This window comes from Rhineura floridana, chromosome 19 (assembly GCF_030035675.1).
Source record: "Rhineura floridana isolate rRhiFlo1 chromosome 19, rRhiFlo1.hap2, whole genome shotgun sequence".
Taxonomy (NCBI): Eukaryota; Metazoa; Chordata; class Lepidosauria; order Squamata; family Rhineuridae; genus Rhineura; species Rhineura floridana.
The window spans coordinates 5,915,220-5,942,527 of NC_084498.1; the positions used below are offsets into that span (position 1 = coordinate 5,915,220).

Here is a 27,308-nt window from a genome sequence, read left to right on the forward strand (position 1 = left end):
GGGTGATATGATCGCGGCGGCGGGTCTGCTTTATTAAGTGTGCCGCCGCGTTTTGTACCAGCTGGAGTTTCCGGACCGTCTTCAAGGGTAACCCCACGTAGAGCGCATTACAGTAGTCTAATCGAGAGGAGATCAGGGCATGTATCACTCGTGGGAGCAGATGTATGGGAAGATAGGGTCGCAGCCTCTGTACTAGATGAAGTTGGTACCAAGCTGCCCGGCTCACTGCAGAAACCTGAGCCTCCATAGACAGCTGGGAGTCCAAGATGACCCCGAGACTGCGGACCTGGTCCTTCAGGGGCAAACTCACCCCATTAAGTATCAGGTCAAAATCACCCAACCTTCCCTTGTCCCCCACTAGTAATACCTCAGTCTTATCGGGGTTCAGCTTCAGCCTGTTCTCTCCCATCCATCCACTTACGGACTCCAGGCACTTGGACAAGGTATCCACAGCCAACTCTGGTGAAGATTTAAATGAGAGATAGAGCTGCGTGTCATCCGCATATTGGTGACACTGCAGCCCAAAACTCCTGATGATGGCTCCCAGCGGTTTCATATAAATGTTAAATAGCATGGGAGAGAGGATAGAACCCTGTGGCACACCACAGTTGAGGGGCCAAGGGTCTGAAACCTCATCCGCCAACACTACCCGTTGATATCTACCGGAGAGATAGGAACGGAACCACAGTAAAACAGTGCCTCCTATTCCCAGTCCCTCCAGGCGACTCAACAGGATACCGTGGTCGACGGTATCGAAAGCCGCTGAGAGGTCCAGGAGGACGAGGAAGGTATGTTCTCCCCTATCCAATGCCCTCCTCATATCGTCCACCAGAGCGACCAAGGCTGTTTCAGTTCCGTATCCAGTCCTGAAGCCCGACTGGAAAGGATCTAAATAATCTGCTTCCTCCAAGTGTGTCTGTAGCTGCTTTGCCACCACACGCTCAATTACCTTGCCCAAGAACGGTAAATTGGAGACTGGGTGAAAGTTGTTTAAATCTTGGGGATCCAAGGAGGGCTTTTTCAGAATAGGTCTTATCACTGCCTCCTTGAGGGGCAATGGCATTACACCCTCCTCCAAGGATGCATTTACCATTGCCTTGATCCCATTGCCCAGTCTCTCTTTACAGCTCATAACGAGCCATGAAGGGCAAGGATCAAGTAAGCAAGTGGTTGGTTTTACAGTAGAGAGCACCTCGTCCACTTCATCAGAGAGAAGAGGCTGAAACCGATCCCAGCAGACCGGATTGCAACTGGCCGCCTCTGGACCCCTACTTGTAACCACGACGTACGGAATCTTGTCCTTTAGGTGCTCGATTTTATCGGCAAAGTGTTTAACAAATGTGTCACAGGAGGCTTTTGATTGTTCCATAGGTTCCTGCGCTACTGGACTGACCAGGCTTCGGACCACTTGGAACAACCTCCTGGGACAGCACTCTGCTGACGCAATAGAGGCAGCAAAGAATTGCCTCTTTGCTGCCTTTGTTGCCCGCTGGTAGGCCGCTATTGCCGCTCTAACCAGTGTCCGATCACCTTCAGTGCACGATTTCTGCCATCGGCGCTCTAGTCGTCTCACTTCCTGCCTCAGACTGCGTAACCGTGGTGTATACCAGGGTGCAGTCTGAGTTCTATTCAGGAGAAGAGGACGTTTCGGTGCCACCCGGTCTATTGCCCTAGTGATCTCCCTATTCCACTCCATCACCAGGGCTTCGACCGGGTGGCCTTCAGTTAGCTCCAGATCACCCAGCACATTTAGGAATCCAATAGGCTCCATCATGCGTCTGGGGCGGACCATCCTAATAGGTCCTTGTCCCCTGCGGAGGGTGTGCGGCACAGAGAGATCCAATTTCACCAGGTAGTGATCTGACCATGACACAGGGCTAGAAGAAACAGTCCCCATCTTCAGATCACTTTCCTTCTCTCCCGCGACAAATACAAGGTCAATGGTATGGCCGGCTACATGGGTGGGACCCATATTACTTAGGTGCAGTTCCCATGAAGTCATGGTTTCAATGAAATCCCGAGGGGCTCCAGTGAGAATGGCCTCGGCATGCACGTTGAAATCCCCCAAAACCAATACGTTCGGGGTAAACAACCGTACAGCCGCGACCACCTCAAGCACCTCGGCCAGGGAGTCTGCCGTGCAGCCGGGTGGGCGGTACATCAGCAGAATTCCTAAACTGCCCTTTGGTCCCAACCTCCAGTACATACAATCAACAAACTTGGTCTCGTGGAGAGGAGGTCTGGCGAAAACCAAGAACTCTCGATAAATAACTGCCACACCCCCTCCCCGCCTACCAATCCTCGGCTGCTGTGCATATCGGAAACCCGCTGGACACATGGCCTCAAGTATAGGAGCCGAGGCCTCGTCCAGCCAGGTCTCCGTAATGCACGCCAGGTCTGCATGCTCATCCAGAATAAGATCATGGATGAGTGATGTTTTCTGAACTACAGACCTGGCGTTACACAACAGCAGTCGAAGGTTGGATGGAGTCTTACATCCCCCAGTTATCTTCTGGTTTAGGGCAGGCCCGGAACAAGGGATGGGTACAATACATCTATCCCTTGTTCCCCTAACCTGGCGTGGCCTGCCACCTCCGCCCTTCCAGGGTCTGCTGCCAAGCCTCACGATACCATATGATTAGGCTGGAGGGTACCAGGGACAGGCTGGGCCTTTTTAGCTGTGGCCCCATACCTGTGGAATCTACTCCACTTGCCCCTCTTATGGCCTTCTAAATGGACCCTATATTTGTTTTGTTGAGCTTTTAATTAATTAATTTTTTGTGGAGGCCCCATTTAATTAATTAACTAAGGCTGCAATCCAATACACACTTACCTGGCAGTACATCCCATTGTACCCATCAGAGCTGAGTAGACATGTATTGGATTGTAGCCTGTCTTTTACATACATACCATAAAAATAGCTAAAATGTTTTTTAAAACTGTACAAACACAACTGAAAATAGGTTTAAAAACAATACAAAATGAACACCTAAGGAATAGACCTTTTCATCCAGCTGGAGAAGCTTTTATGTGTTGCTATTTTTATTATGTTATTTGTGAACTGTTTTGTTTAACATTTTTATTGTAAGCCTCCTTGTGAAGGCTTGGCCCCAAAAGGAGGAGCAGAAATATATTAAAATACACATTTCACACTGTATGTGAGAGAAAATGTAGCATAGCAGCTTGAGACCAAGATGAGCCAAGCTGAGGAGAAAATTGCTTGATGCAACAAAACACCACAAAGGTGATAGTTTCATTCCCTTCCCCCAGGCACTCCATGCAGCTCCCCCAGTACAGATAGTTTCCCCCTTATTTTTCTGTACCCATGTTGGACAAATGTGTGAAGCAGTCCCAAGATAAGTGATCTTTCAGATCACATCCTTAAGTTAAAAATCATGCCAATTTTAAGAAAAATTATGAGACCTGAGCACAACAAGAGCATAGTATTTATCCTATCCTAGTTCATCCAGGATGAAACCCCAAACTTATGAACATCTCAAAACTCTCTTTCTGGTTCCTTGCTCCATCCACCTCCTAGTAATAATATAAAGGTCTGGGCAAGTTTAATTTTTATTACCTCTGTAAGAGACGCTGCGTCTCCTGTTAAAAGAGAGGCAACAGTTGCATCATCTCTCTTCAGGATCTGAAATGAGAAATGTTAAATTGATTTGCAGTCCAATGGGGGTCATGCACAAATTCTCAAACAGTAAAGTGCAAATATCGTAACTGAAGAACGACAACACGGGTAGATTGACATGGGCTTGGTTCCAGGTGCCTGTGACCAGCTCACTGGTGGCAGAGTAAGATTGTCTTCCAGTTTATCTAGTGCTGGAAATGGACCTGAGCAAGAGAACTCTAGAGAGAGCTGGACAAAGGAACTCAGTACGGAGCCATTAGCCCATCAAGGGGCCAGGAGAAGCCACTGCCAGCCTCTCCTTCGTGGTCCTCTGCTGGATCATTCTTGTTCTGCAGCTGCATCTTCTGACTACTTCTTCCTTTCAAAACAGACTTCATCCTAACAAGACCTCTGGTGATAAAGTGTCTCTTGTAACAAAGCCTATAATTATTATTTATTATATTTACAGTAGGGCCCCGCTTTACGGCGTTCCATTTTCCGGCGTTCCGCTGATGCGGTGGCTTTCAATTAGGGGAAATCCCCCATTTTAAAGCCGATTTTGCGCTTTTGCAACCCATTATAGTCAATGGGTTCTGCTTTACAGCGATGTCCGCTTTACGGTGGGAACCTGGTCCCTAACCCGCCGTATAAGCGGGGCCCTACTGTATCAGTGACTTTTTTTCCAGAAAGTCGAACTCAAAGCAACTTACAAAAACAAGCATTAAAAACAAGTGTAAATAGAAGAACAAAAACAACCTAAAACATTCTGCCAACAATATGCAAAAAACAGTACAGCCAACTCAACCCCACCCAAGTAAAAGATAAACAGAAAATAAAGATCCCAAGACCTGTGGGTATAAAAATTGTTTTTTGCCTCATGCCTAAAACCAGATTGTGATGGCCTCTCTGGGGACAGCATTCCACAAATAAGATTCTCCTACGCTTACTCCAGGCTGCCCACAAGATCCTCTGCCATCTCCACTCTTGAAATTGGAGGTGAAGGAGGAGAATCAGAGTTTGCGCACTAGAGGTTGGGATGCCACTGGAGAGGGTGTCAGGTGTCCAGTCAAAGTTGGGTATTTCAGGCTGCCTTAGGAGTTGAGCAGGACCTTTCCAGGCTCCAGCTAAGCAGTAGTTCTCTATAGGGTCCCACACCTCCTCCTCTGAGATGATCTCCCAGGCGTCCTGGCTGAACAGGATGTGTGAAGGCACACACAAAAACCTACCCTGCTTCTAGCATAGTTCAGCATTTCTTGAGCACTTTCATACGTTGGCCATGGAGTATTTATGCAATACTCGGTCACGAACTGGTTATCCTATTCAGAAGGAGGAAACAAAAACACAACCACAGACAGAAAAAGAATTAATTTCTTATATTCTAAACAGCTTAAAGGGGAAAAATCCATCTCACACACATGCACACTATCTATTGGGAGAGAGAGAGAGACGCAGATACACACACAAGCCATACATATAGTATGGTTTCTCCATATAACATCTGAATCAGGTGTAGCTGTGCAGGCCCTGAACTAGCACGTGGACGCAGAGGCAGGCTAGATAAGGGCCAATAAATCTGCAGCTGGATCCCAGTAAGATGGAGATCCTGCAGGCGAGTGGTTCTGAGGTCTGGAAGATAGGTGAGCTGCCTGTTCTGGACTGAACTACACTCCCTCTGAAGGAACAAGAATGTATCTGGGAGAACTCCACCATTCCCAATGGAGGTTCAGTAGCCTCCCTGGTTAAGTGTGCCTTTTACCAGCTTTGGCTGTACATCAGCCACAACCAATCCTGGAAAGGGATGGCCTGGCCAAAGTGACCCTTGCATCAACAGCTTGGATTGCTGCAATGCATTCTTATGTGGGGCCACCTTCAAAACCAGTTCAGAAGCTGCAGCTGGTGCAGAATGCAGCATCATGCTGTGCACACGTAGATCTTGGAAGGAACTGTACTGGCAGCTCATTTACTACTGAGCCAAGTTCAGAGAGCTAGTGTGGTGTAGTGGTTAGAGTGTTGGACTAGGACCTGGGACACCAGGGTTCAAATCCCCATTCAGCCATGAAGCAGACTGGGTGTCCTTGGGCCAGTCACTGCCTCTCAGTCTAACCTACCTCACAGGATTGTTGTGAATAGATCCATACCATACCTTTATTTTATTCAGGGTTTCTTTAGCTTGAGCCACAAGTTCTAGCCAAACTGATCGCCCTTCACCAGAAGCAGAGTCTGAAGCCAGTCGCTCCAAAATAGAGCTCATTTTCACTTTGTAAACAAGCTGTTTTTTAAAAAACAAACACAAAATTAATCATTATTCTCCTTTGAAAGAAAATCTCGTTCGTATCGAGTAGAACATGTGCTAGTAGGCTTGTCTAGCATCCTCGCAGTAAAATTTGCAAAACATTTGTTTATTCCCTACATCACACAACCCTATGACCCCATTAACAATTTTGAAACCTACCGTATATTCCGGCGTATAAGACGACTTTTTAACCCTGGAAAATCTTCTCCAAAGTCGGGGGTCGTCTTATACGCCGGGTGTCGTCTTATTAGGGTTGCCATATTGCCTGGATAGCTGAGTTTTACCCGGATTCTAAGCATGCCACCCAGCGCCCGGCTAGCCCCTTAGGTGGCCCGGATTCTCAGCTTTCATTTTAAAAAAAATTAAGTTTCTAGGTGGTGCGGTTCTCGAGATATATATAAAAACGTCAGGCACCCCCCCCCGGTTAAATCTTTTTTTAAACTACTGTATAGCACTTCGTAGCTTTAACCCCGCCCGTTCAGGATTTCAGCCAATCAGTGAAGTGTTTTTTGGTGGCAGTGTCTGCAAAACTTCATTGCGAGGCCAGAAAATGGTGGTTTCCCCTCCTGCTTATCAGAAAATCTCATAAATTGGGTAGGTATATACATTTCAGTTTTTCCCCCTGTTGTGTGTAGGACTCGGATCCTGGGCAGTGTTTAGAAAACCTTCCCAATAGTTGCTTTTGGGGGTAAAAACAGTGCTAATCCCATATGTCCAGAGTAAATCCTATTGAATTCAGTAGGAATTACTTTTGAGTAGACATGATTATGAATGTGCTGAAAATCAATGGGACTTTGGAGTGAATGTAAAAAAGAATTGTATTTGTGTTCTCTTTCTGCCCCCCCCCCCCAGTCCTATTTTAAAGCAAGTAGGCAGGGCTTACTTAGGTATTGCAGTTTTTATTCTGTAGGAAACTAATACTGATTTTTAAAAAACTAATACTGATTTTTCTGCAACGACCAATTGGTTTGACAATAAACTATTATATGGGCTGTATGTATTTATACATCTGCAGTGTGTGCGTGTGTGTATGGAGTCTTTCCAACACCCCTGTGAGGTAGGGTTGGAAACCAAGGCAGCTCACAACAAGAAATAAAGCCATTTAAAATCCAATAACCATAAAAACAAGTATAAACAGTTGCAAAACAGTGTAAAGTGGCATGATTCGGAATTTTGGGTTGTGTGAATGAAGTTGCTTATCACTTGAGGTTGCATTTCTGTCCCTGTTTGAGTAAGCCCCATTGAATACGCTGGGACTTGCTTCTGAATAAATAAAGTTAGGATTGCACTATAAATATCTTTACAGTTTGTGTAAATAATAAACATATTTGATAGTTATGCTTATATAAATATTTCTTCATTTATCATATTTTTGGTTTTTGGTTAGGAATCCTGACTGGTTGTGAGATGCTTAGTTTTTTGCCTTATAGGAATCTTGTTGTGGTTGGTATGGTATTACATTTAGGAAAGTGTTACTGCCTTCTGTATTTTTTTTTCCTATTTGCATTTCACTTATCTTTAACCTCACTCCGTTACAGCCATAGAAGCAACAGCAGCATATGCAAGATAATTAACTCCCATTAGTGATAAGAACAAGAATTTATAATTATTATTTCAATTAAAACAAGAGGCTTATCAATACTTTGAAGAGGACCAGATATTTATTTTCTTTCTGAGCCCAGGACTGGGTCTTTCATGATGCCCGGTGTGTGTGTGTGTGGGGGGGGGAGCAGGAGAGTAGTCGATAAGACAGACATCCTGGCATTGATAATCAAATTAGCAAGGTATGAGTGAGGTTGTTGTACACTTCCAGGCTCAGTTTCATTTTGAGTATGGAGGTGGAACCTGTGTAGATGTGGTTATCAAAGGGAGAAGAAATTTTGAGTTAAGCAAAGCTCTGCTTTTATAAAACCTAAGAAACATACAGTACTTTGAATGTCTGAGTGCCTGCACCAGTGGAATACTGGAGGAACTTGTAAAACTTGCTGCAACAGTATTTAGAACTGAGCATGTGGTGTGAAAGACTCCTTTTTCTAACATTTTGGCTTGTTTTTCTCTGATTGTGTATTTTAATTGTTTTTACTATATTTGTAAGCTGTGCTGAGCTCTGTTTTTAACAGCAAAAGGGCAGGATATAAATTCTCTTAATCAATCAATAAATACTCCATAGTGTTGGAAACTAGAGTCTAGGCATTTAATGTTGCTTTTAAAAAAAAGATTTCTCACATCTTTCCCCAGTTTTTGGTGGTAATTCCTAGGCACAAAAACAAAACAACTGGACAATCCAAATATTAATATTTATAAGTTTATAAGTGACAGTTTTCCTGCTAAGTACCTGCATGTCATAAGCAGGGGTAGTCTTATACGGCGAGTATATCCCAAACTCTATATTTTAACTGGAAAAGTTGGGGGTCATCTTATACGCCCAGTCGTCTTATACGCCGGAATATACGGTACATTAAACAACAACTGCAGACAGGTGAAGGACAACTTGGGATGGCATTGCTTGGTACTGCCAATCGAGAAGCAGGAAGTTATTTTTATGGAGTGATGACACAACTCTTACTTATTTATTTATTGTTTGATTTATATCCCACCTTTCCTCCCAGCAGGAGCCCAGGGCAGCAAACAAAAGTGCTAAAAACACTTTAAAACATCCTAAAAACAGACTTTAAAATACATTAAAACAAAACGTTAAAAACATTTTTAAAAAAAGCTTTGAAGATATCTTTAAAGAAAAGGTTAAACAACATATTGTTTTAAAAAAAGGTTTAAAAACATTAAAAAGCAATTCCAACACAGACGCAGACTGGGATAAGGTCTCAACTTAAAAGGCTTGTTGAAAGAAGAAGGAATTAACAGGCTCTGAAAAGATAGCAGAGATGGTGCCTGTCTAATATTTAAGGGTAGGGAGTTCTACAGGGTAGGTGCTGCCACACTAAAGGTCCGTTTCCTATGTTGTGTGGAGCACAGTGAACAACTTGGTATATAAGGGATAAGACGGTCTTTCAGGGATCCTGGTCCCAAGCTATATAGGGCTTCATACACCAAGACTAGAACCTTGAACTTGGCCCGGTAGCTAATAGATAGCCAGTGCAGTTCTTTCAGCAGTGGGATGACGTGTTGGCGATACCCTGCCCCAGTGAGCAGCCTTGCCGCTGCATTTTGCACCAGTGGCAGCTTCTGGACCAACCTCATGGGCAACTCTTGAGTGTAGGGGTGGGGAACCTCAGGCCAAATGCGGCCCTCCAGGTTTCCCTATCGGGCTGTTGTGACACACCCCTCACAGGCTCACTTCACACTCTCCTTGAGTGATTTTTGCCTGGCTGGAATGTATCACTGAACTCTGGTAACGCTTCCAGTTTATACGGATGAAGAACAGAAAGGTGTGTAAGTAGAACTAGCCTACTACACTAAGCTCAACATCCAAGGCCCTCCTCCGGGTGCCTACTCCGAGGGAAGCTGGGAGGCTGGCAACAAGGAAGAGGGCCTTCTCAGTGGTGGCCCCCAAATTCTGGAATGATCTCTTTAACGAGGTGCGCCTGGCGCCAACACTGTTGTTTTTTCGGCGCCAGGTCAAGACTTTCCTCTTCTCCCATGCATTGTAGCATGTGTTTATATTAATTTTTTTAATTGTTTTTAAAAGATGTGTTTAAATTTGTATATTTGTTTTTAATGTTTTTAGTTACTGTAAACCTCCCAGAGAGCTTTGGCTATGGGGCGGTATATAAATAAAATAAAATAAATAGTGTACAAGGCAAACATTTACACTCATTTGCTCCACCCACTTTTGCCTCTGGCCCCACTCACTACTGGTATGCGGCCTGCCATAGGTTTGCCCAGAAGGGAATGCGGCCCTCCAGCCGGAAAAGGTTCCCCACTCTTGTTGTAGTGGTTAACTGGGGACCGCTCATTTCAGTGTAGTTTTACAGTGGTGAGATTTGCATACAAAGTCCTTTACCTCAACTTCCAGTCCAAACTGTATAGCAAAATTCTCAGCCTCTGTAAACTTGTGTTTGTGAAGTAAACGGCTCAGCCTAAAAAGAGCAACAAAAATGAAGTATTGTTACTTCCTCCCTAAACATTATTTTAGACAATAGCTCTCTTCACTTGAAGCCAACGGGACTTAAAATATTCTTCACTTTGACTCAGTCATACCACAAGGACCAAATAAGCAGTAGAAGCAGCCAAAATATACGTGTACCTGTTCTCAGGTAAGGCTTCCGTTAAGCATCTCATTACCAGGAGCGAGACTGGAGTGTCAGAAGCCCTAGAAATGAGTGCCTGGTTAAAAACAGAGCTATAATAACAATAAGAAATAATGTAGCAGGTGTTGTTTTTAATTGAAGTACAGACTTACTTTTGGTTGTTTTCATACATTCCTTCCAAAAAGTAAATTGTATCCTGTGTGAGAAACAACACTTAGAATGAAAACAATGCCTTCCAAATAGCTTTAATTGCAAAAGGAGCTAGAAATTAAGGACAAGATTTTGTTTGTTTATTCAGTTTCACCAATTTTCATGTGCCCCTCAATTTTTTTTATTATTTATGAGCAAAATTTCTCAGTTCTGAGCCCTAAAAATACATTCCTTAAGTATAGCTATTCCATATGTGAGTTGCTTTGGGCTACTACTGGGAGGAAGAGTGGGATATAAATAAATAAATTTAAAAAATACATTCACACAAAGTACACTGTCTCTGTATCAGATGGCAGGTGATTTAAAATACATTAAAACAAAACAATGTTAACATTTTTTTAAAAAAAGCTTTGAAATCTTAAAAAAAAAGGTTTAAAAATTGTTTCTAAAAAAGTTTTAAAAACATATTAAAAAGCAATTCCAGCACAGAAGCAGACTGGGATAAGGTCTCAACTTAAAAGGCTTGTTGAAAGAGGAAGGTCATTAATAGGCACCGAAAAGATAACAGATGACGCCTGCCTAATATTTAAGGGGAGGTAATTCCACAGGTTAGGTGCTGCCACACTAAAGGTCCGTTTCCCATGTTGTGCAGAATGGACCTCCTAATAAGATGGTATCTGCAGGACGCGCTCACCTGCAGAGCGCAGTGATCGCCTGGGTATATAAGGGATAAGACGGTATTTCAGGTATCCTGGTCCCAAGCTGTATAGGGCTTTGTACACCAAAACTAGAGCCTTGAAGTTGGTCTGGTGATGGGAAAGGCCTTTCTCTGCCTGAGACTTTGGAGAGCTGCTCTTGCGGATGATAAGGCTATCCACGGCAACTGGTCATGAGGGCTATATATATTACCTCCAGGATCAGAGGCAGGAATCCTCGGAATACCTGTTGCTGGGAAGCAACGGAGGGAGAGTGCTACTGTGCTAACGCATTGCTTGTGGGCCTCCCATGGACATCTGGTTGGCCACTGTGGGAACAGGTTGTTAGACTAGATGAACCTTTCGGCTGATGCATCAGGGCTCTTCTTAAGTTTTTCTTTATTTATTTATTATTTGATTTATATCCCGCCCTTCCTCCCAGCAGGAGCCCAAGGTGGCAAACAAAAGCACTAAAAACGTAGAAACATCATAAAAACAGACCCTAAAATACACCAAAACAAAACAACTTTAAAAACATTTTTTTTAAAAAAGCTTTTAAAACATCTTTTTAAAAGGGTTAAAAAAACATATTGTTTTAAAAAAACATATTAAAAGCAGTTCCAACACAGACGCAGACTGGGATAACTTAAATGGCTTGTTGAAAGAGGAAGGTCTTCAGTAGGCACCAAAAAGATAACAGAGATGGCATCTAATATGTCAGGGGAGAGAATTCCACAGGGTAAGTGCCGCCACGCTAAAGGTCCATTTCCTATGTTGTGCGGAACGGATCTCCTGATGAGATGGTACCTGCAGGAGGCCCTCACCTGCAGAGTGCAGTGATCGGCTGGGTATATAAGGGGTTTTTAGAAGACAGCACTACTCTAGATAGACAATTAGCCTGACATGGTATAAAATAGATTTCTAAGAATTTCCAGCAAAAACAGCTGTTTTTGTTACTCACATTTCCTACACTCTAATCCTAGGCATACTGAGGTCTCATTGAAGACTTACAGACTTGACAGATGTGTAAACTTTCTTTGACTGGTAAAAATGTCCATTTCCTACCAGATCTGAAGCAACCTGCTAGTTCACCTCTGATCTGGATTCCTTTTCACATTTCCCTCCCCCCGTCTTACTTGGGACTGAGGAAAAGAGAAATAAAAACATACCGTATTGATTCCACTTTGAATCAGTGAGGAAACATTAGTTACTTCCAAAGAATAGAGCTGGTGCATAGCAGGCAGCGAAAAAACCATGATGTTCCTCATCTACAAAGGAAAAGAACAATTAAGATAATACTAGGAGATGGGGCTTCATTAAAACGGGCCTTGAAGGCTTATTAAAGGCAGGTATCCAGTGCTGCATCCATGCTGCCAAAATGAAGGCAGACAGTTTTGAGGGATTTTCCCGATAAAAGTTAGAGGCCAGTTACCTGTTTGTCATCATCAGGGTTTGTCAAAGCGACCAGCTTAAGACTGGCAATCCCCTGTCTTAAAAGAAAGAAACTAGTTTCAAAAGTTATGACCTGTCACCATTTAAAATTATTCCAGTAATTTATTATTACATTTATATCTCACCTTCTCCCTGACCCCGAAGCTCAAGGTGGTATACGTGGTTCTCCCCTCCCCATTTTATCCTCACAACAACCCTGTGAGGTAGGTTAGGCTGAGAGACAGTGACTGGCCCAAGGCCACACAGGGAGCTTCAAGGCTGAGGGGGGATTCAAACGCTGGTCTCCCATGTGCTAGTTCAACACTCTAACCATGCTGTCTCCAATAGTTGTAATCCAGAACATCTGGAGGAAACCAGGTTGCCTATCCTTGCCATATGGGGATGGGAAACCTGTGGCCCTCCAAGGATGATGGATTCCCAACACCCCACTGTTTCAGCATGGAACATAGCCTCCCTCCACCATTGGAGGCAATATGTTTCTGAATACCAATTGCTGAAAACAGCAGGAGGGGAAAGTGGTCTTGCACTCAGGTGCTGCTTGGGGGCTTCCCACAAGCATTTGGTTGGCCACTGTGAGAAGAGGATAGTGGACTAGGTGGGCTACTGGCCTGCTCCAGCAGGCTATTCTTATGTTCTTAGGGCATTATCAGGGATGATGGGATGTGTAGTCCAACAACATCTGGATAATCGCACAACATGCACAGAGCCCAATCTTGTGCATGCTTACTCAGAAACCAGGCCCCCTAGTGTTCGCAGAGGCTTATTCTGAATGAGTGCAAGTTTCCAAGAAAAGGGGGAAGGATCAGATCTGGGAAGAAGGTAGGGAGGAGTCATTCTGCAGTAGCACACTCTTCCATATTTATGAATTATACTGTAATCCCGAGTTTACCCGGCAACTGTTGACAAATCTGATTCTGAAGTCAGAAGAAATTCTTCAATGTGAACAGAAGGGCAGTCCCAAATCAAAGTTAGAGTGCAAATATCCCACAGTGACAAAATATTCTACAAGAAAAGGAAAACAAAACTGTCATCGTGACATAACTAATTAAGACCTATTTTCTTTGACTATGTGAACCATGGAAGTATACATTTGTAATACATTACTTAAATCTTTCATACAGTATTGTGACACAAATGTTCCTGTTTAGGTAGCTGATTTGTGAAGTTCATTAGTCAGATTTTTTAAAAAATATATATATTAACAACTGCCCCAAGATAGGGGATTTAGTGCTGATGGCCACAACCTCTCTTTCTCTCTCTCATAACGTACAAATGGCATTAAAGATTTATTCAGTCATCAGCTTTCAGACCACCCTTCCTTACAGGGCAGTTGCCAACAAATTATATAAAAGCTTATTATATACAGCAAAACAATAGCAATTAACATCCAATTATAAAAACCATCACAAACAGTAAATGCCAAAGCCATTTTACCCTGGTGTTGGAATCCCAAATATGTTGCAGCCAAGGGTTAAAAGCGCAAGCAGTTGGCCAAACTGCCTTATCTGTCCTGAGTTACATAGGAAACTGCTGCTTATACAGAGTCAGACCATTGGCCCATCTAGTTCATTATTGCCTACACTGACTGGCAGCAGCTTCCAGGGCTTCAGACAAGGGATACTTACCTCTAAACACTCTAAATCCTCTTTGAGGAAAAATTCCAAAACAGGCAATAATCAATGTTTCTTATGCATTCCAAGCAGTACATAGTATTGGGAAATCCAAGATTGGCAAATAATACAATTACAGTGGTTTCTCTCTTGGTTTTTGGTTTCCTTTTCTCTTCCCCCAGTGGATGCTGGTGGCTCCAATGTCAGCGGGGGTGTGAATCTGCTCCAAGTTTTAGTCTGAACTTTTAAGGAGTTCAATCTAAAACCTGGAGAAGATTCCCTGCTCCAATTGCATTGGAGCAACCAGTGTCCACTGTCCTCCCCAAACTTTACAAAATATCCCTAAACATCCTTAAAACACACCTGGAGTTTAATCTGTTCATTAACAATTTAAGCAAGAGCTCATCGTGGTTATGAATGCCCCTGAATTCCAGTAGCAGAAGAAAATGTTTCCTTACTAAATGTCAATTTGGCGGATCCTGAAACTATAGAACATAACCTTATCCAGAAGCTATTCATAAAATTGAGTAGCAAAACAAACAAACCACAGTAAAAATAACACTTGCCTCGTTATCCAAGACAAACAATAAGCCATCTACAACCTGAAGCATTTTTGCAGCTGTAAAACAAAAAGAAAAAAGGGGGGTAGAAGATGCAAGCATGTTGATTTCCTGCTTAGAAAAGTAGCATTTGAAATGGACCCTGTGATGCAGGGGTGTGTAGAGCCTGTGGTTCTCCAGAGGTCACTGGACTCCAACTCCCCTCAGCCCCAGTTAACATAGCCAACAGTCAGGGGTGATGGGAATTGTAGTCCAGCAACGTCTGGAGGGCCACAGGGTTCCTCATCCCTGCTTTAACACATGTGGGGGCTCTGAATAGTAACTCTGGTTATCAGGGCTCTGGGGCATTCCTCTGTGCCAGCACAGCAGCTTCCTATGGGAGGGAGCTACTGGCTTCCTCTTGGCTATGTTGCAGTGCTACCATCATATACATATCCCTTATAGACCCAGTCAGTCACTGCGCTCTGCAGGTGAGGTCCTCCTGCAGATACCATCTTATCAGGTCTGTTCCGCACAACATAAGAAATGGACCTTTAGTGTGGCAGCACCTACCCTGTGGAATTCCCTCCCCTTAAATATTAGACAGGTTCCATCTCTGTTATCTTTTCGGCACCTATTGAAGACTTTCCTCTTTCAACAAGTCTTTTAAGTTGAGACCTTATCCCAGTCTGCATCTGTGTTGGAATTCCTTTTTTAATATGTTGTTAAACTTTCTTTTTTAAAATGTTTTTAATCTTAGAAGATGGTTTCATAGTTTTTTTAAGTAACATTTTTGAAGATGTTTTATTTTAATGTGTTTTAAAGTTTGTTATTATGATGTTTTAATGTTTTCAGTGCTTTTGTTTGCCACCCTGGGCTCCTGCTGAGAGGAAGGGTGGGATATAAATCAAATAATAATAATATACAGCAAGAAGATACCACTGCAGGCTACCGACTCAGCAGGGGTCAAGTGACAAAAGGAGCCAACGGAGCTCTACAAAGCTGCCAACTCTAGCCCAGCTAAATGTGAGCCATGTGTTCCTTGGGCACAGACTGCGCTGCCCTGGGAATGCACATTCCTATTTGCCTTCCAATAACAAGACTTTACAGAAACATACTGAAGAGAATCTTTGTTCAAACAACATATTGAAAAAGAAAACCTGTAAAATAAGAATGCCCTGGCCTCTAAAGCCAAACGGGCGTATGCATAATTTAGCATAAGACTGAAGGTAGTAGGTACTGGCCCCCTTCTTCACGGCCTGTCTGGACTGGTGGGGTTTTTTGCAGGTGTTTTCTGCAACATGTCACTGATGCAAAAATAGTGCATTTGCAGTGGATTTATACTGAACCATCGCCACATCTATCCACCGTATTCGTTGTTCTGTAACGCTTCCCTAGTGGTGCTGTATTATTACCGTCTACACTATAATGCAAGAAAGGTGAGACAAACAACCCCAGAACATTTGTGATATAAAACATTTTAAGATTTCAGCAGAAAGTGATGGGACATGCATTGACTGAAAATGAAGCAGTAGGTCCACCACAAAACGTTTGTACGCGCAAACAGTATTGATAGCGGAATCACGTATAACCTCCCTGATGCTATCATGAGCACAAATCATCATGAGTGTGAATAAGAAGGATGTCTGGAGGGGTCCCTAGTCCCTTTTAAACAAATTCCAAAGGCTTTGGAAAGCTAAATCCTTGAAAGAGTTCAAGATACATGTGCCTGGAAAACGTACCTTCAATCATACTTGAATCAGCAACAGCTTGAATGGATATCAGGGTTTTTTTTGGATTCACTTCCCACACAGACATCACACAGTCACCTACACCCTTTTAAGAAATAAGAGTATTTATATCAGAAACCCACACTTTGTTTCACAACTGATGAGCCTCAATACATTTAGCCCCTATGAAAAACATTATGGCTATATCACAAAGTCACCAACACTAGTTAAAATCATAGCAGCCAGCCTTGAGCCAAGGCAGAATTTCCCTCCCCCAGATTTCTAGGTCCAGCATCACATTTTTAGAAGTCAGTGTCAACAGATGCTGGGGATTTTTTCCAGCCCTGCTTTGAATTGGGACTACAGTACACATTGTGAAAGTCCCCCATACATGTAGATCATACATGTCATCACACATATGGGGTTTTTTTGCTCAGTATACATGTGCTGGGAAGCCACAGTTAGTCATGTCTTTGAAGCAGCCACACATCCAAGTCTCCTCTTGCACCCCTATATCTAGGGATAGTTAATAATGATGCATCCCTGCCTCTGCAAACAGCTGCCAGTGAAATGGATGAGCAAGAGAAACAACATCATAGGACACATTTTGTAACTCTAGACATTATTTATTTACTTATTTATTAAAATATTTACAGGCCACACTTTTCACAGAGTACATCAAGGCGGCTTACAACATACAAAAGGCATTCAATTACGGCAGCATCTTCGGCTTAACTATTTTAATTGTTAAATTTTATATTCTTTTAATGGTTTTTACTATTGTGCAATTTTTGCTGGTCTATGCACCGTAATAAATTACTCATTCATTCTCGTACAAAAGGCATGAAAAATATTCTGAAACCAATACAAATACCATTAAAAACAATAACAAAAGCATTAATAATACTCTATTGGGTGGGTGGGGGTAAATCAAGTAAAAAGACTTGTCTAAAAAGTTCAGTTTTCAGGAGACACCTGAAAGAAAGGAGGGATGGTTCCTGCCAAACCTCTAGTGGTAGGGAGTTCCACAGGGCAGGGCCTGCCACACTAAAGACTCAGTTCCTGGTGGAGGCCAACCGAATCTCAGGGGCATGAGGAATCACCAAGAGGGCCCCACCAGAAGATCTCAGTGATGGAGATGGAACATAGGGAGTCAGGTGGTCCTTAAGATACTTTGGGTCCAAGCTGTTTAGGGCTCTGTGAATTAACACAGGTACTTTGAACCTGCACCCTAGAGGAGATAAGGAGCAGGAAGAGACATGGGCCTGCTGTTTTTGGTGGCAGCCCTACATCTGTTCTAGCCTGAGCATGTAGCAAAAGACCCCTGTACCAGATGTGCTCTCAACAGAGAGATGGGAGTTTCTAGGAGGGGCTATGGAAGCCAAACCCTTTACACACATCCTAAAGACAGCACAGTTGTTGCAGATTAACTCATAAGAACATGAGAAGAGCCCTGCTGGATCAGGCCAGTGGCCCATCTAGTCCAGCATCCTGTTCTCACAGTAGCCAGCCAGATGCCTCTTCTGGGAAGCCCGCAAGCAGGACCTGAGCGCAGCAGCAGTCTTCCCTAGCAACTGGTAACCCACAGGAAGTTCACAGACAAAAGCACTCAAATAATACTCAGATAATACTCTATTTACCCCTATGATCAAAATGATCTTGTTTGTTGCGTGCGTAGTTGTGGAAGTCAGGCAGCCAGTGGTGTGATAGTCTTCGGTAGAAATAAAACACGTTTCCACTTGCCCTTGTAGCTGGTAAGAAAGACAAATAGCGATTCACAGATTTTACTTTTGATTAGAATGGTATGAACAGCTCAAGATTTCAAGAGAAACGGTACAAATTTAATTTAGAGCTGCAACTTGATTAAAACTTTTTAATTGATCAACACCGTATGTTTTATAGCCCAAGCAGTTTATAGAGCACATTTCATATATTTGGATATGGATAAAAATAGCATTTCTGAAAGAAGCAGCATATTTGCAGCTACGTGTTGCAGCAGGCATCATCTTAGAAGAGGCATTCCCTCCTGCATATGAGAGGATGCTTCTTTTAAGTTGGTGCTTGCCAATAAGCAGTTTTTATAAGACCTTGTATTTAAAAATAATATATCTGGCTTTCTCCTTCACGGGGCATATATGAAGCCGCAGAACAAGCAGCAGAAGCATCTCTCATCAGGGTCAGATAAATTACCTTTAAATCCAGCTGCTAACATTATTTGTTTGTGTATTTATTACATTTATATCCTGCCCTTCCTCCCAAAGGAGCCCAGGGTGGCAAAGAAGAAGTGATAAAACAATAAAAACATCTTATAATGAAAACAAACATTTTAAAAACAATTCCAATACAGACGTAGACTGGGATAAGTCTCTAACTTAAAAAGCTTGTTGAAACAAGGTCTTCAGTAGGTGCAGAAAAGACAACAGAGACAGCACCTGTCTAATATTTAAGTGGAGGGAATTTCAAAGGTGCCACAGCATTAAAGACCCGACTCCTATAATGTGCGGAACAGGCCTCCTGATAAGATGGTATCTGCAGGAGGTCTTCACCTGCAGAGCACAGTGATCGACTGCGTATATATGGGGTGAGCTGATCTTTCAGGCAAGAAAATGTGCACAAAACTGAAATGGAAATGGACTGCCTTCAAGTCGATTCCGACTTATGGTGGATTTATGAATACGGTTTTCATGGTAAGTGGCATTCAGAGGTAGTTTACCATTGCCTTCCTCTGAGGCTGAGAAGCAGTGACTGGCCAAGGTCACCCAGGGAGCTTCATGGCTGTGTGGGGATTCGAACCCTGGTCTCCCAGGTCATACTCCAACACTCTAAATCACACGCTAGAGCTCTATGAAAGCCCTTCTGCTTCAAAGCAGGCTGGGATGGAGCAGGGAGAGGCTCCTCCCATCGCAAGGGGGAAGCACAAAATTATTTGCATAGTCCTGCCTCTGAAGCAAGTGGGAAGAATACCTCACACCCTGGTTAACCTCCCCCACAGGAGAACAGCGGGTTATAAATTTGATTAAAGATTTTTTTTAAAAAAAATGGCAATGAACATTTTGCATCCCTAGTAGATGCAAGGCTATGAATCACCACCAAACTATTTTAAAAACCACAATAAGCTATAAAACATGTAAATGCTCTCAGTTACCTTCTTTGCAGTACTGAAGTCCATCTTGTCAATTGCTGCATAAACACAAAAAGTGTATTGTGAAAAGCAGCTTTATATTTTCAAAAAAAACCCAGTATGTTCTATTGAACAGTTGTACCTACAGATTTGGAAGATAGAATTAATTTGTCAACTCTGCCAGTCACATACTTAACTTTTTTTTTAATTGTGGAATTTTCACAGTGGCGATATCTTACTACAGTAATTTATAGTGTTCAAACACAGAGAGTCTTGTGGCAGTTTAAAAACTAACAGATTATTGTGGCAGAAGCTCCCATGGACTAGTGGCCACTTCATGCATCTGAGTTCTAATCATGAAATCTTATGCCGCAATATATCAGCCTTTAAAAGAGCCACATGACTCTCTTTTCTCGTTTGTTTTACAGTGCAATCCTAATCATGTGTCCTCAGGAGTAACACCTATTGAATTCTGTGGGGCTTACTCCCAGGTAAAGGGATTCAGGCTTGCAACCAGACAACCCATCTACACCTCTGGATGTATTAATAGTTAAACATTAAATTGTCATACTGTTATATAAGATGAAGATAGGCAATAATATATTCAGTTTTGAAAAGTTACATGATCAGGAATATAAAACAAAACACTCTGGAAAAATGTATGTTCAACAAAGAAATAAATGTAGTTGTATATCATAGAATTAGATTTGGAAGAGACTAAAGGCAGATCAGTCCGCACAACACAGACTACAGGGAGCCTCAAGCCTGCTTATGAGCAGCCTTTGGCACACACACACACACGCACCCCATGGCCAGCTTTGCAGGGCTACCCAGAGGGTTTATGGTGCCTGGTGCAGGCATGATGTTGGAGGCCCTGCTGCTGCCCACTAGAAGGACCCATGCATATGTGTACAAAGCTAGGGGCCACACCTGACAATTACTGCATGCATGGACTGCATGTGAGAATTCTCACCAGAACTCTTCCTTGCCCTGGGGTCAAACAGAATGATATATGTGCATTTTTTTCCTACATGGGGAAAAGGGAATAGGAACCAGGCTGTGCTTCTCCTGAGTACCTCCTCCAAATTCCTAACAAGTACCTCCAGACAACTCAATGGCCACATTCGCACACAAGATGAATTCATGGTTTAACACTATGTGCAAGAGCTAGAACAAGGGTTCCCCTTTCCCACCCACTAGTCTCCTCCTGCAGAGTTAGGAAGATTTAATGTCACTTTCACAGAATTCCAGGTCGTCACTGTTACTGTGAATAACCAGAGATCACAGTTTATAACAAACTCTAAATGGAAATGGACTGCCTTCAAGTCGATTCTGACTTATGGCGACCCTGTGAATAGAGTTTTCATGGTAAGCGGTATTCAGAGGTGGTTTACCATTGCCTCCCTCTGAGGCTGAGAGGCAGTGACTGGCCCAAGGTCAGCCAGTGAGCTTCATGGCTGTGTGGGGATTCGAACCCGGGTCTCCCAGGGCGTAGTCCAACAGTCTAACCACTATACCACACTGACTTTCCTAACAAACTCTAGTCAGTTTCAAAACTGACTTGTTGACCTAACCAGAATTTGTTGCAAACCACAATATCCGATGTATACATGACAATAAGCTGTGATACTATGAAAGCTGTTGAGAGTAAAGCACCAACACACGTTACAAGTGAACTGAACCAGTGGGGAGTGATTGCCTTTCTGTCCATCTAACCAGTGGGGAGCAATTGCCTTTCTGTCTATCTATTCTTCCCTCTGCTGATTCCTCCTCTAATGTGTTTGTTATTTTTGCAGGCTTTGTTCCTCTTCTTCCTCCCTTCTCTTCCTGTCTTTGTTCTCAGTTAGTCAGCAATGGCTCCCTGAGTACAAGCTGCATGGCTGCTTCAGCATGTATGATTTTAACTCTTCATAGTAATAAACCTTAAGTTTCTTTCTTCTTTCACTACCAGTCTTAACAGACCAGTTATTTCTGCACTCCACTGCAATATGAAAAACTCTTAACAAAAGTGAAACTAAATGTTGCTTGTCAAGAATAGCTAACTTTGGTCAAGCTGAAATGGGTCAGCCAGAGAGAATTCTGGGAGCCTGTGCTTCCATAGGACTCTCTACCGGGGAAGCTCAGTGTCAGACAGGCAATTTGCAGCTTCCCAAGGGGATGCAACTGATCCCTAGCTGTTATCCCTTATCACCTTCCTGGGATTAAAAGTCAGGAAGAGGGGGTGCTGTAGATCAGGACCCCTGGGTGATGCTGTCTAGCTCCCTTATCTTCAAAGACTTCAAAGGAGTAGATCCCCTGCAGGGGCGGGATATGACTATTTGCTTCCCCCCCCCCTCCTTGTTGACGGCACAACCCCATAAAAAAGGAAGGACAATCTTCCAAGTTCAGTTCCCTATTTTCCATCTACCAGGACTCGCTAAAATATGACGGAGAAAGCCTTTTCGGGAATCAGGCTGATCTATGTAAGTATAGGACCTAGCTTAGCAAGTTCTTTATTTTACCCTTTTGTCTGTATTGAACCTCTCCCCTTTTGTCATGCCAGCGTACCTGACGTAACCCATCTGAGGGCGTTTAGCTTAAAGGAAACAAACCGCTGCTCTCTATTGTAAATACTAACTCATTCACTCTTAAATAAATTATCTTTGTATAAATGGTGTGTATTGGATTGGAACTAAGGATTCTAAATCTAGTCCTTGGCTGCTGAATGCTATTGTTACTGTTAGTTAATGAGAGTTAATCCCTTGGAATTCGCATTGGGCTGAGGTCCCTTCCCTCAGAGAAAGGAACCTAGCCAGAAGGGTGGTGGCAGTTACTACGGAAGTAATTACTCCTGAAGGAGGGACAGTTTGCCTGGGAAGCAGCGGCCCAGAGGGGTGGGACTGTTCTCAGAAGCAAAGAAACCCCCTTGGGGTGCTAAGGACAAGGGACCCCAGGGGGACAAGTCTTTGACATTGCTGAAGTCCTCCTCTCAGCCATGTGGAAATAAGAGAAGGGAAGAGCCAGTGAGCCCAAATCCTGCTCAAGCTTGTTGTAATGCATGTAGCACTAAGCCATGGTTGAGCATTTCATGTTGATTGGGTGTTCTGCAGAAGCTCAGTTCAGCTGGAACTCTGTACATGCCCCAGAATTGTGTATGTAATTTAGCTTTGCTCTGAACGAGTGCATTATTGCAGTCATTAAATAAAACCATTGGATCAGCACTGGTATAAACTGGACGTATATTCCAGTCACAAGCAGGAGGTTGCATGGAATTAATTCCAGAATCCAGTGCTATACCTAATGCAAGCAGCATCCCCTATTCAATCAGTAATCAGTAAATGAGTCACCGCAAGCAAGCACACTCTGCCTTAATTAAGTACCTATTTGCATTTTCTGAAAAACTCTAGGCCATCCCTTTTCAGCAAGGATAAGAACAAACTGCTAACAGAGAACTTCCAAGTCCACCCCTTTTCAGCAAAGACAAAAGAATCTTGCTAAAAAAAAATAGAGTGAATGAACAGAAACACCCTCATTAGCTAAAGAAAAATCAACTCTTTTGAAATGTGGTGTTGGAGAAGAGCTTTGCAGATACCATGGACAAATAGACAAATAATTGGTTGTTAGAACAAATTAAACCAGAACTGTCACTAGAAGCTAAAATGATGAAACTGAGGTTATCATACTCTGGACACATCATGAGAAGACATGATTCACTAGAAAAGACAATAACGCTGGCAAAGCAGAAGGGAGTAGAAAAAGAGGAAGGCCAAACAGGAGATGGATTGACTCCATAAAGGAAGCCACAGACCTGACCTTACAAGATCTGAGCAGGGTGGTTCATGTCAGATGCTCTGGGAGGTCACTGATTCATAGGGTCGCCATAAGTTGTAATTGACTGGAAGGAACATAACAACAAAGATAGGCTCCAGCCCTGTGGCATGACATTTAATTAAATCAATTTCATAGCAAATGGCATAGGTGTAAAGTTCCCAGGATATCCCAGGGACTTCACACATGCCATTTGCAACGGAATGTCATTCATGTCAGAGCCCAAACTCTGTGTGAAAGGATGTGGTAGTGTAAGTTTTTTCCCCTATAACTGGGTGCACAAGGCAACCCTACTTTGTTCAGCCTTCTGCCCAGCGCATTGACCCACACCACTCTTCTGCAAGATGTGCTACCCCCATGATGGGCCACAGGAGTGTGCTTCTCTCTCTCTCCTCCATTTAGGGTTTAGCTAAAATATTGCATGTAATATTTTCCCCTTCTGGTTTCTTTCATTCTTCCCATAGGAAAGCTGAGTCTCTAAGGTCTCATCATTCCATGTCAGGTGACTCTCCACCTCCAGTCCCTTCCCTCTCTCTCTCTCTCCCCAAAAGTAATTTAAGTATATGTTCCAGGTAATGCATAGGTGGGCCTGCCTGTGCACAACTTTATTAACTCTTTTCTTTCTGTATGTTTCTGTAGTGCTGTCTGAAGTCACAAAGCCATTTTGTTGCATATAAAAACGTCCTCTCCCCCTGAACAGAACTCAGACAGCACCTTGGTACACACCACGGTTGCGGGGTCTGAGACAGGAGGTGAGACGACTTGAGTGCCAGTGGCGGAAATCTCGCACTGAAGGCAATCGGACATGGCTTAGAGTAGCAATAGCTGCCTACCAGGTGGCAACAAAGGCAGCAAAGAGAAATTTCTTTGCTGCCTCTATTGCATCGGCAGAGTGCTGTCCCAGGAGATTGCTCCAAGTGGTCCGAAGCCTGGTTGGTCAAGTTGCTCAGGAACCCATGGAACATTCTAAAATCTCCTGTGATACTTTTGCTAAATCGATCGTCTGAAGAGCTCGCTTCCATTCGCCGTGGAGACAGGAAGTGGGCCAGAGTCGGCCAGTTGCATTCCGGTCTGTTGGGATCGATTTCAGCCTCTTCTCTCTGAGGAAGTGGACAAGGTGCTCTGTACTGTGAAGCCAACCACCTGTCTGGTTGATCCTTGCCCTTCATGGCTCATCATGAGCTGTAAAGAGAGACTGGGCGAAGGGATCAAGGCGGTGGTGAATGCATCCTTGCAGGAGGGTGCAATGCCATCAGCCCAGTCTCTAATTTACCATTCTTGGGCAAGGTGATTGAGAGGGTGGTGGCTGCGCAGTTACAGACACACTTGGAGGAAACGGATTATTTAGATCCATACCAATTGGGTTTCAGGACTGGTCATGGAACGGAAACAGCCTTGGTTGCTCTGGTAGATGATATGAGGGCATTGGACAGGGGTGAATACACCTTCCTTGTCCTCCTGGACCTCTCAGTGGCCTTCGATACCGTTGACCACGGTATCCTTTTAAATCGCCTAGAGGGATTAGGAATAGGAGGCACTGTCTTGCAGTGGTTCCGTTCCTATCTCACGGATAGGCAGCAACGGGTGGCATTGGGAGATGAGGTTTCAGACCCTTGGCCTCTTCACTGTGGAGTGCCACAGGGTTCTATCCTCTCTCCCATGCTATTCAACATCTATGTGAAACCGCTGGGAGCAATCATCAGGAGTTTTGGGTTGCAGTGCCATCAGTACGCAGATGACTCTCTATCTCTCCTTTAAATCCTCACCAGAGTTGGCTGTGAACACCATGTCCAAGTGCCTGAAATCTGTAAGTGGATGGATGGGAGAGAATAGGCTGAAGCTGAACCCCGACAAGACTGAGGTATTACTTGTGGGAGATAAAGGGAAATTAGGAATTACTGACCTGATGCTTGATGGGGTAAGTTTACCCCTGAAGGACCAGGTCCGCAGTCTTGTGGTCATACTTGACTCCCAGCTGTCCATGGAGGCTCAGATTACAGCAGTGAGCCGGGCAGCCTGGTATCAATTACATCTGATACGGAGACTGCGACCCTACCTTCCTGTTTGTCTGCTCCCTCAGGTGATACATGCCCTGGTCTCCTCTCGCTTAGACTACTGCAATGCACTCTACGTGGGGTTACCCTTGAAAACGGTCCGGAAATTACAGCTGGTACAGAATGCAGCGGCACGCTTGATTACACATAGCCGTCGCTGGGATCATATCACCCCAGTATTATTAGATCTTCACTGGTTACCAGTTGTCTACTGGGCCCAATTCAAGGTGTTGGTGATGACCTTTAAAACCCTATACGGTTTCGGCCCATTATATCTGAAGGAACGCCTCCAGAATCACCGATTATGCCGCCTGACGAGATCAGCCTCGCAAGACCTTCTCTCAGTCCCACCGGTGAGAACAGCTAGGCTGGTACGGACCAGAGAGAGGGCATTCTCTGTTGTGGCCCCCACCCTCTGGAACTCCCTCCCTTTCGATCTCAGACATGCTCCCTCCCTGTCCAGCTATCGCCGAGCCTTGAAGACCTGGCTGTTCAGGCAGGCCTACAAGATTGGGACAGATTAATTTTATGTTATAACTGAATTAACGGATGGTTTTTTAGCTTAAAATTTGATTATGTTGATGTATATGGATTGTTTTTATTCTTGTTGTTCGTCGCCTAGAGTGTCCCTAACCCGGACAGATAGGCGGCTGAAAAATAAAAGTTATTATTATTATTATTATTATTTTATTATGGCATGATATCACTTTTAAATCTGTATTCGTTTATAAATAAATATCACTATTACAGCAGTGGTGTGGATATTGTTGGCTCTCCAGAGCTAGCACACTAATATCAAACTGGGCTAAATACCTCAAATTAAACCATATTATCAAACCTACTGCAGTTCTGCCTATGTGTGTGCTCAATAATCCCCAGGAAAGGTCCTAAGTGTGGCATTGCTAATTCCCTAAAATTAGCCTTTCAGCAAATACATGTGTTAAGATACATGCTTCTGTAAATGTGCACACTGGCATACTAACAGATCCAGAAAGAAGAGCCAATCATGCCAAATGCATTTACACCATATAAACCCAGAAAAATTATCACACATAATTATATTATCTCCTGCAAGGTATAAAAACCAAATAAACCTCTGGCTCCTGCAATATTAAGATGTTGGTGCTCAGCACCTTGCAATAGTGAATTTCATTGCAGAAAACAGGAAGAGACACTCCATCACTTACTACAGGCTTCCATACAATGAGGCTTTAGATCTAAAACAGATTTGTCCTACCTTCCTGAGTTTTGGCAAGCGGAAGGTGCATAATACAGAAGAACCCATTGTTTGTGAGAATGAACGCATGATAGGTTCCTATAAAAATAACCAAAGACAAGGCAAATATCAAGATGTCTTCCCAGCAAAGGTTCTCAAATTGTGTCAATGTGAGCAACTCTAAGAAAAGGTATAGCCACCTGGGCATCTCCAAATATTACTAAGGAAAGGAAGAAAGCTTAGCTTACTCTTATCCCTGACCAGGTACACACAAATCGCAGGAAAAAAATGTCAAGGGTGCACAGGCTGAAATATGATTAAAATTCATAGAATCAGCATCAAACCAGCAAAATGTGGGGCTCCTTTATTAGGTTGAGTTTCACAGCATTAAAATTCCCCAATAATATCAACCTGAGCTTGCAAGACAAAAAAACCTGAAAGTACAGATTTGATTATTCATCTTACCTTTATCAGAACTATCTTTTTCTAGAATAAGTTTCAAGTAAGTCCTGTCATTTGAAGATCGTTGAACCAACATCTAAACACAAATTTGCAGAAAGACGCTATTATAAGTAGTTTGAAAAAGGCAATGCAGTTTATGTCACACATTAATTTAACCCTACTCAAGGCATAAATTTTGAAAATTACATTAGTATCTATTATAGTATAAAATCAGTTGGCACATCAACAGCAGAAATTCACCTGGATATCACTGTCACTGGCCCAACACATAGGACAGGGGACACCCTCAACTTGGTTTTTGCTCCAGATGGAGGAAGGGGTGGTCTGGAGATGGGGTGGTGGTGGATGTCACCAC

At 43.3% G+C, this 27,308-nt stretch overlaps 1 protein-coding gene across 4 annotated transcripts in view; it reads right to left on the bottom strand.

Annotated features, from left to right (window-relative positions):
* The window catches only part of KNTC1 (kinetochore associated 1), a 139,432-nt gene that overhangs the window by 106,471 nt on the left and 5,653 nt on the right, over positions 1-27,308 (bottom strand). For all 4 annotated transcript variants that reach the window (XM_061602350.1, XM_061602352.1, XM_061602351.1 and 1 more), the window contains 15 exons: positions 26,957-27,029; positions 26,513-26,590; positions 19,439-19,473; positions 17,934-18,044; positions 16,306-16,399; positions 14,591-14,643; positions 13,304-13,416; positions 12,395-12,452; positions 12,132-12,230; positions 10,270-10,313; positions 10,114-10,179; positions 9,871-9,946; positions 5,760-5,885; positions 4,843-4,932; positions 3,578-3,643 (listed from right to left, as the gene is read on the bottom strand). In XM_061602350.1, the coding sequence (XP_061458334.1) occupies positions 3,578-3,643; positions 4,843-4,932; positions 5,760-5,885; positions 9,871-9,946; positions 10,114-10,179; positions 10,270-10,313; positions 12,132-12,230; positions 12,395-12,452; positions 13,304-13,416; positions 14,591-14,643; positions 16,306-16,399; positions 17,934-18,044; positions 19,439-19,473; positions 26,513-26,590; positions 26,957-27,029 (1,182 nt within the window). The remainder of the gene's footprint in view (positions 1-3,577; positions 3,644-4,842; positions 4,933-5,759; positions 5,886-9,870; positions 9,947-10,113; positions 10,180-10,269; positions 10,314-12,131; positions 12,231-12,394; positions 12,453-13,303; positions 13,417-14,590; positions 14,644-16,305; positions 16,400-17,933; positions 18,045-19,438; positions 19,474-26,512; positions 26,591-26,956; positions 27,030-27,308) is intronic.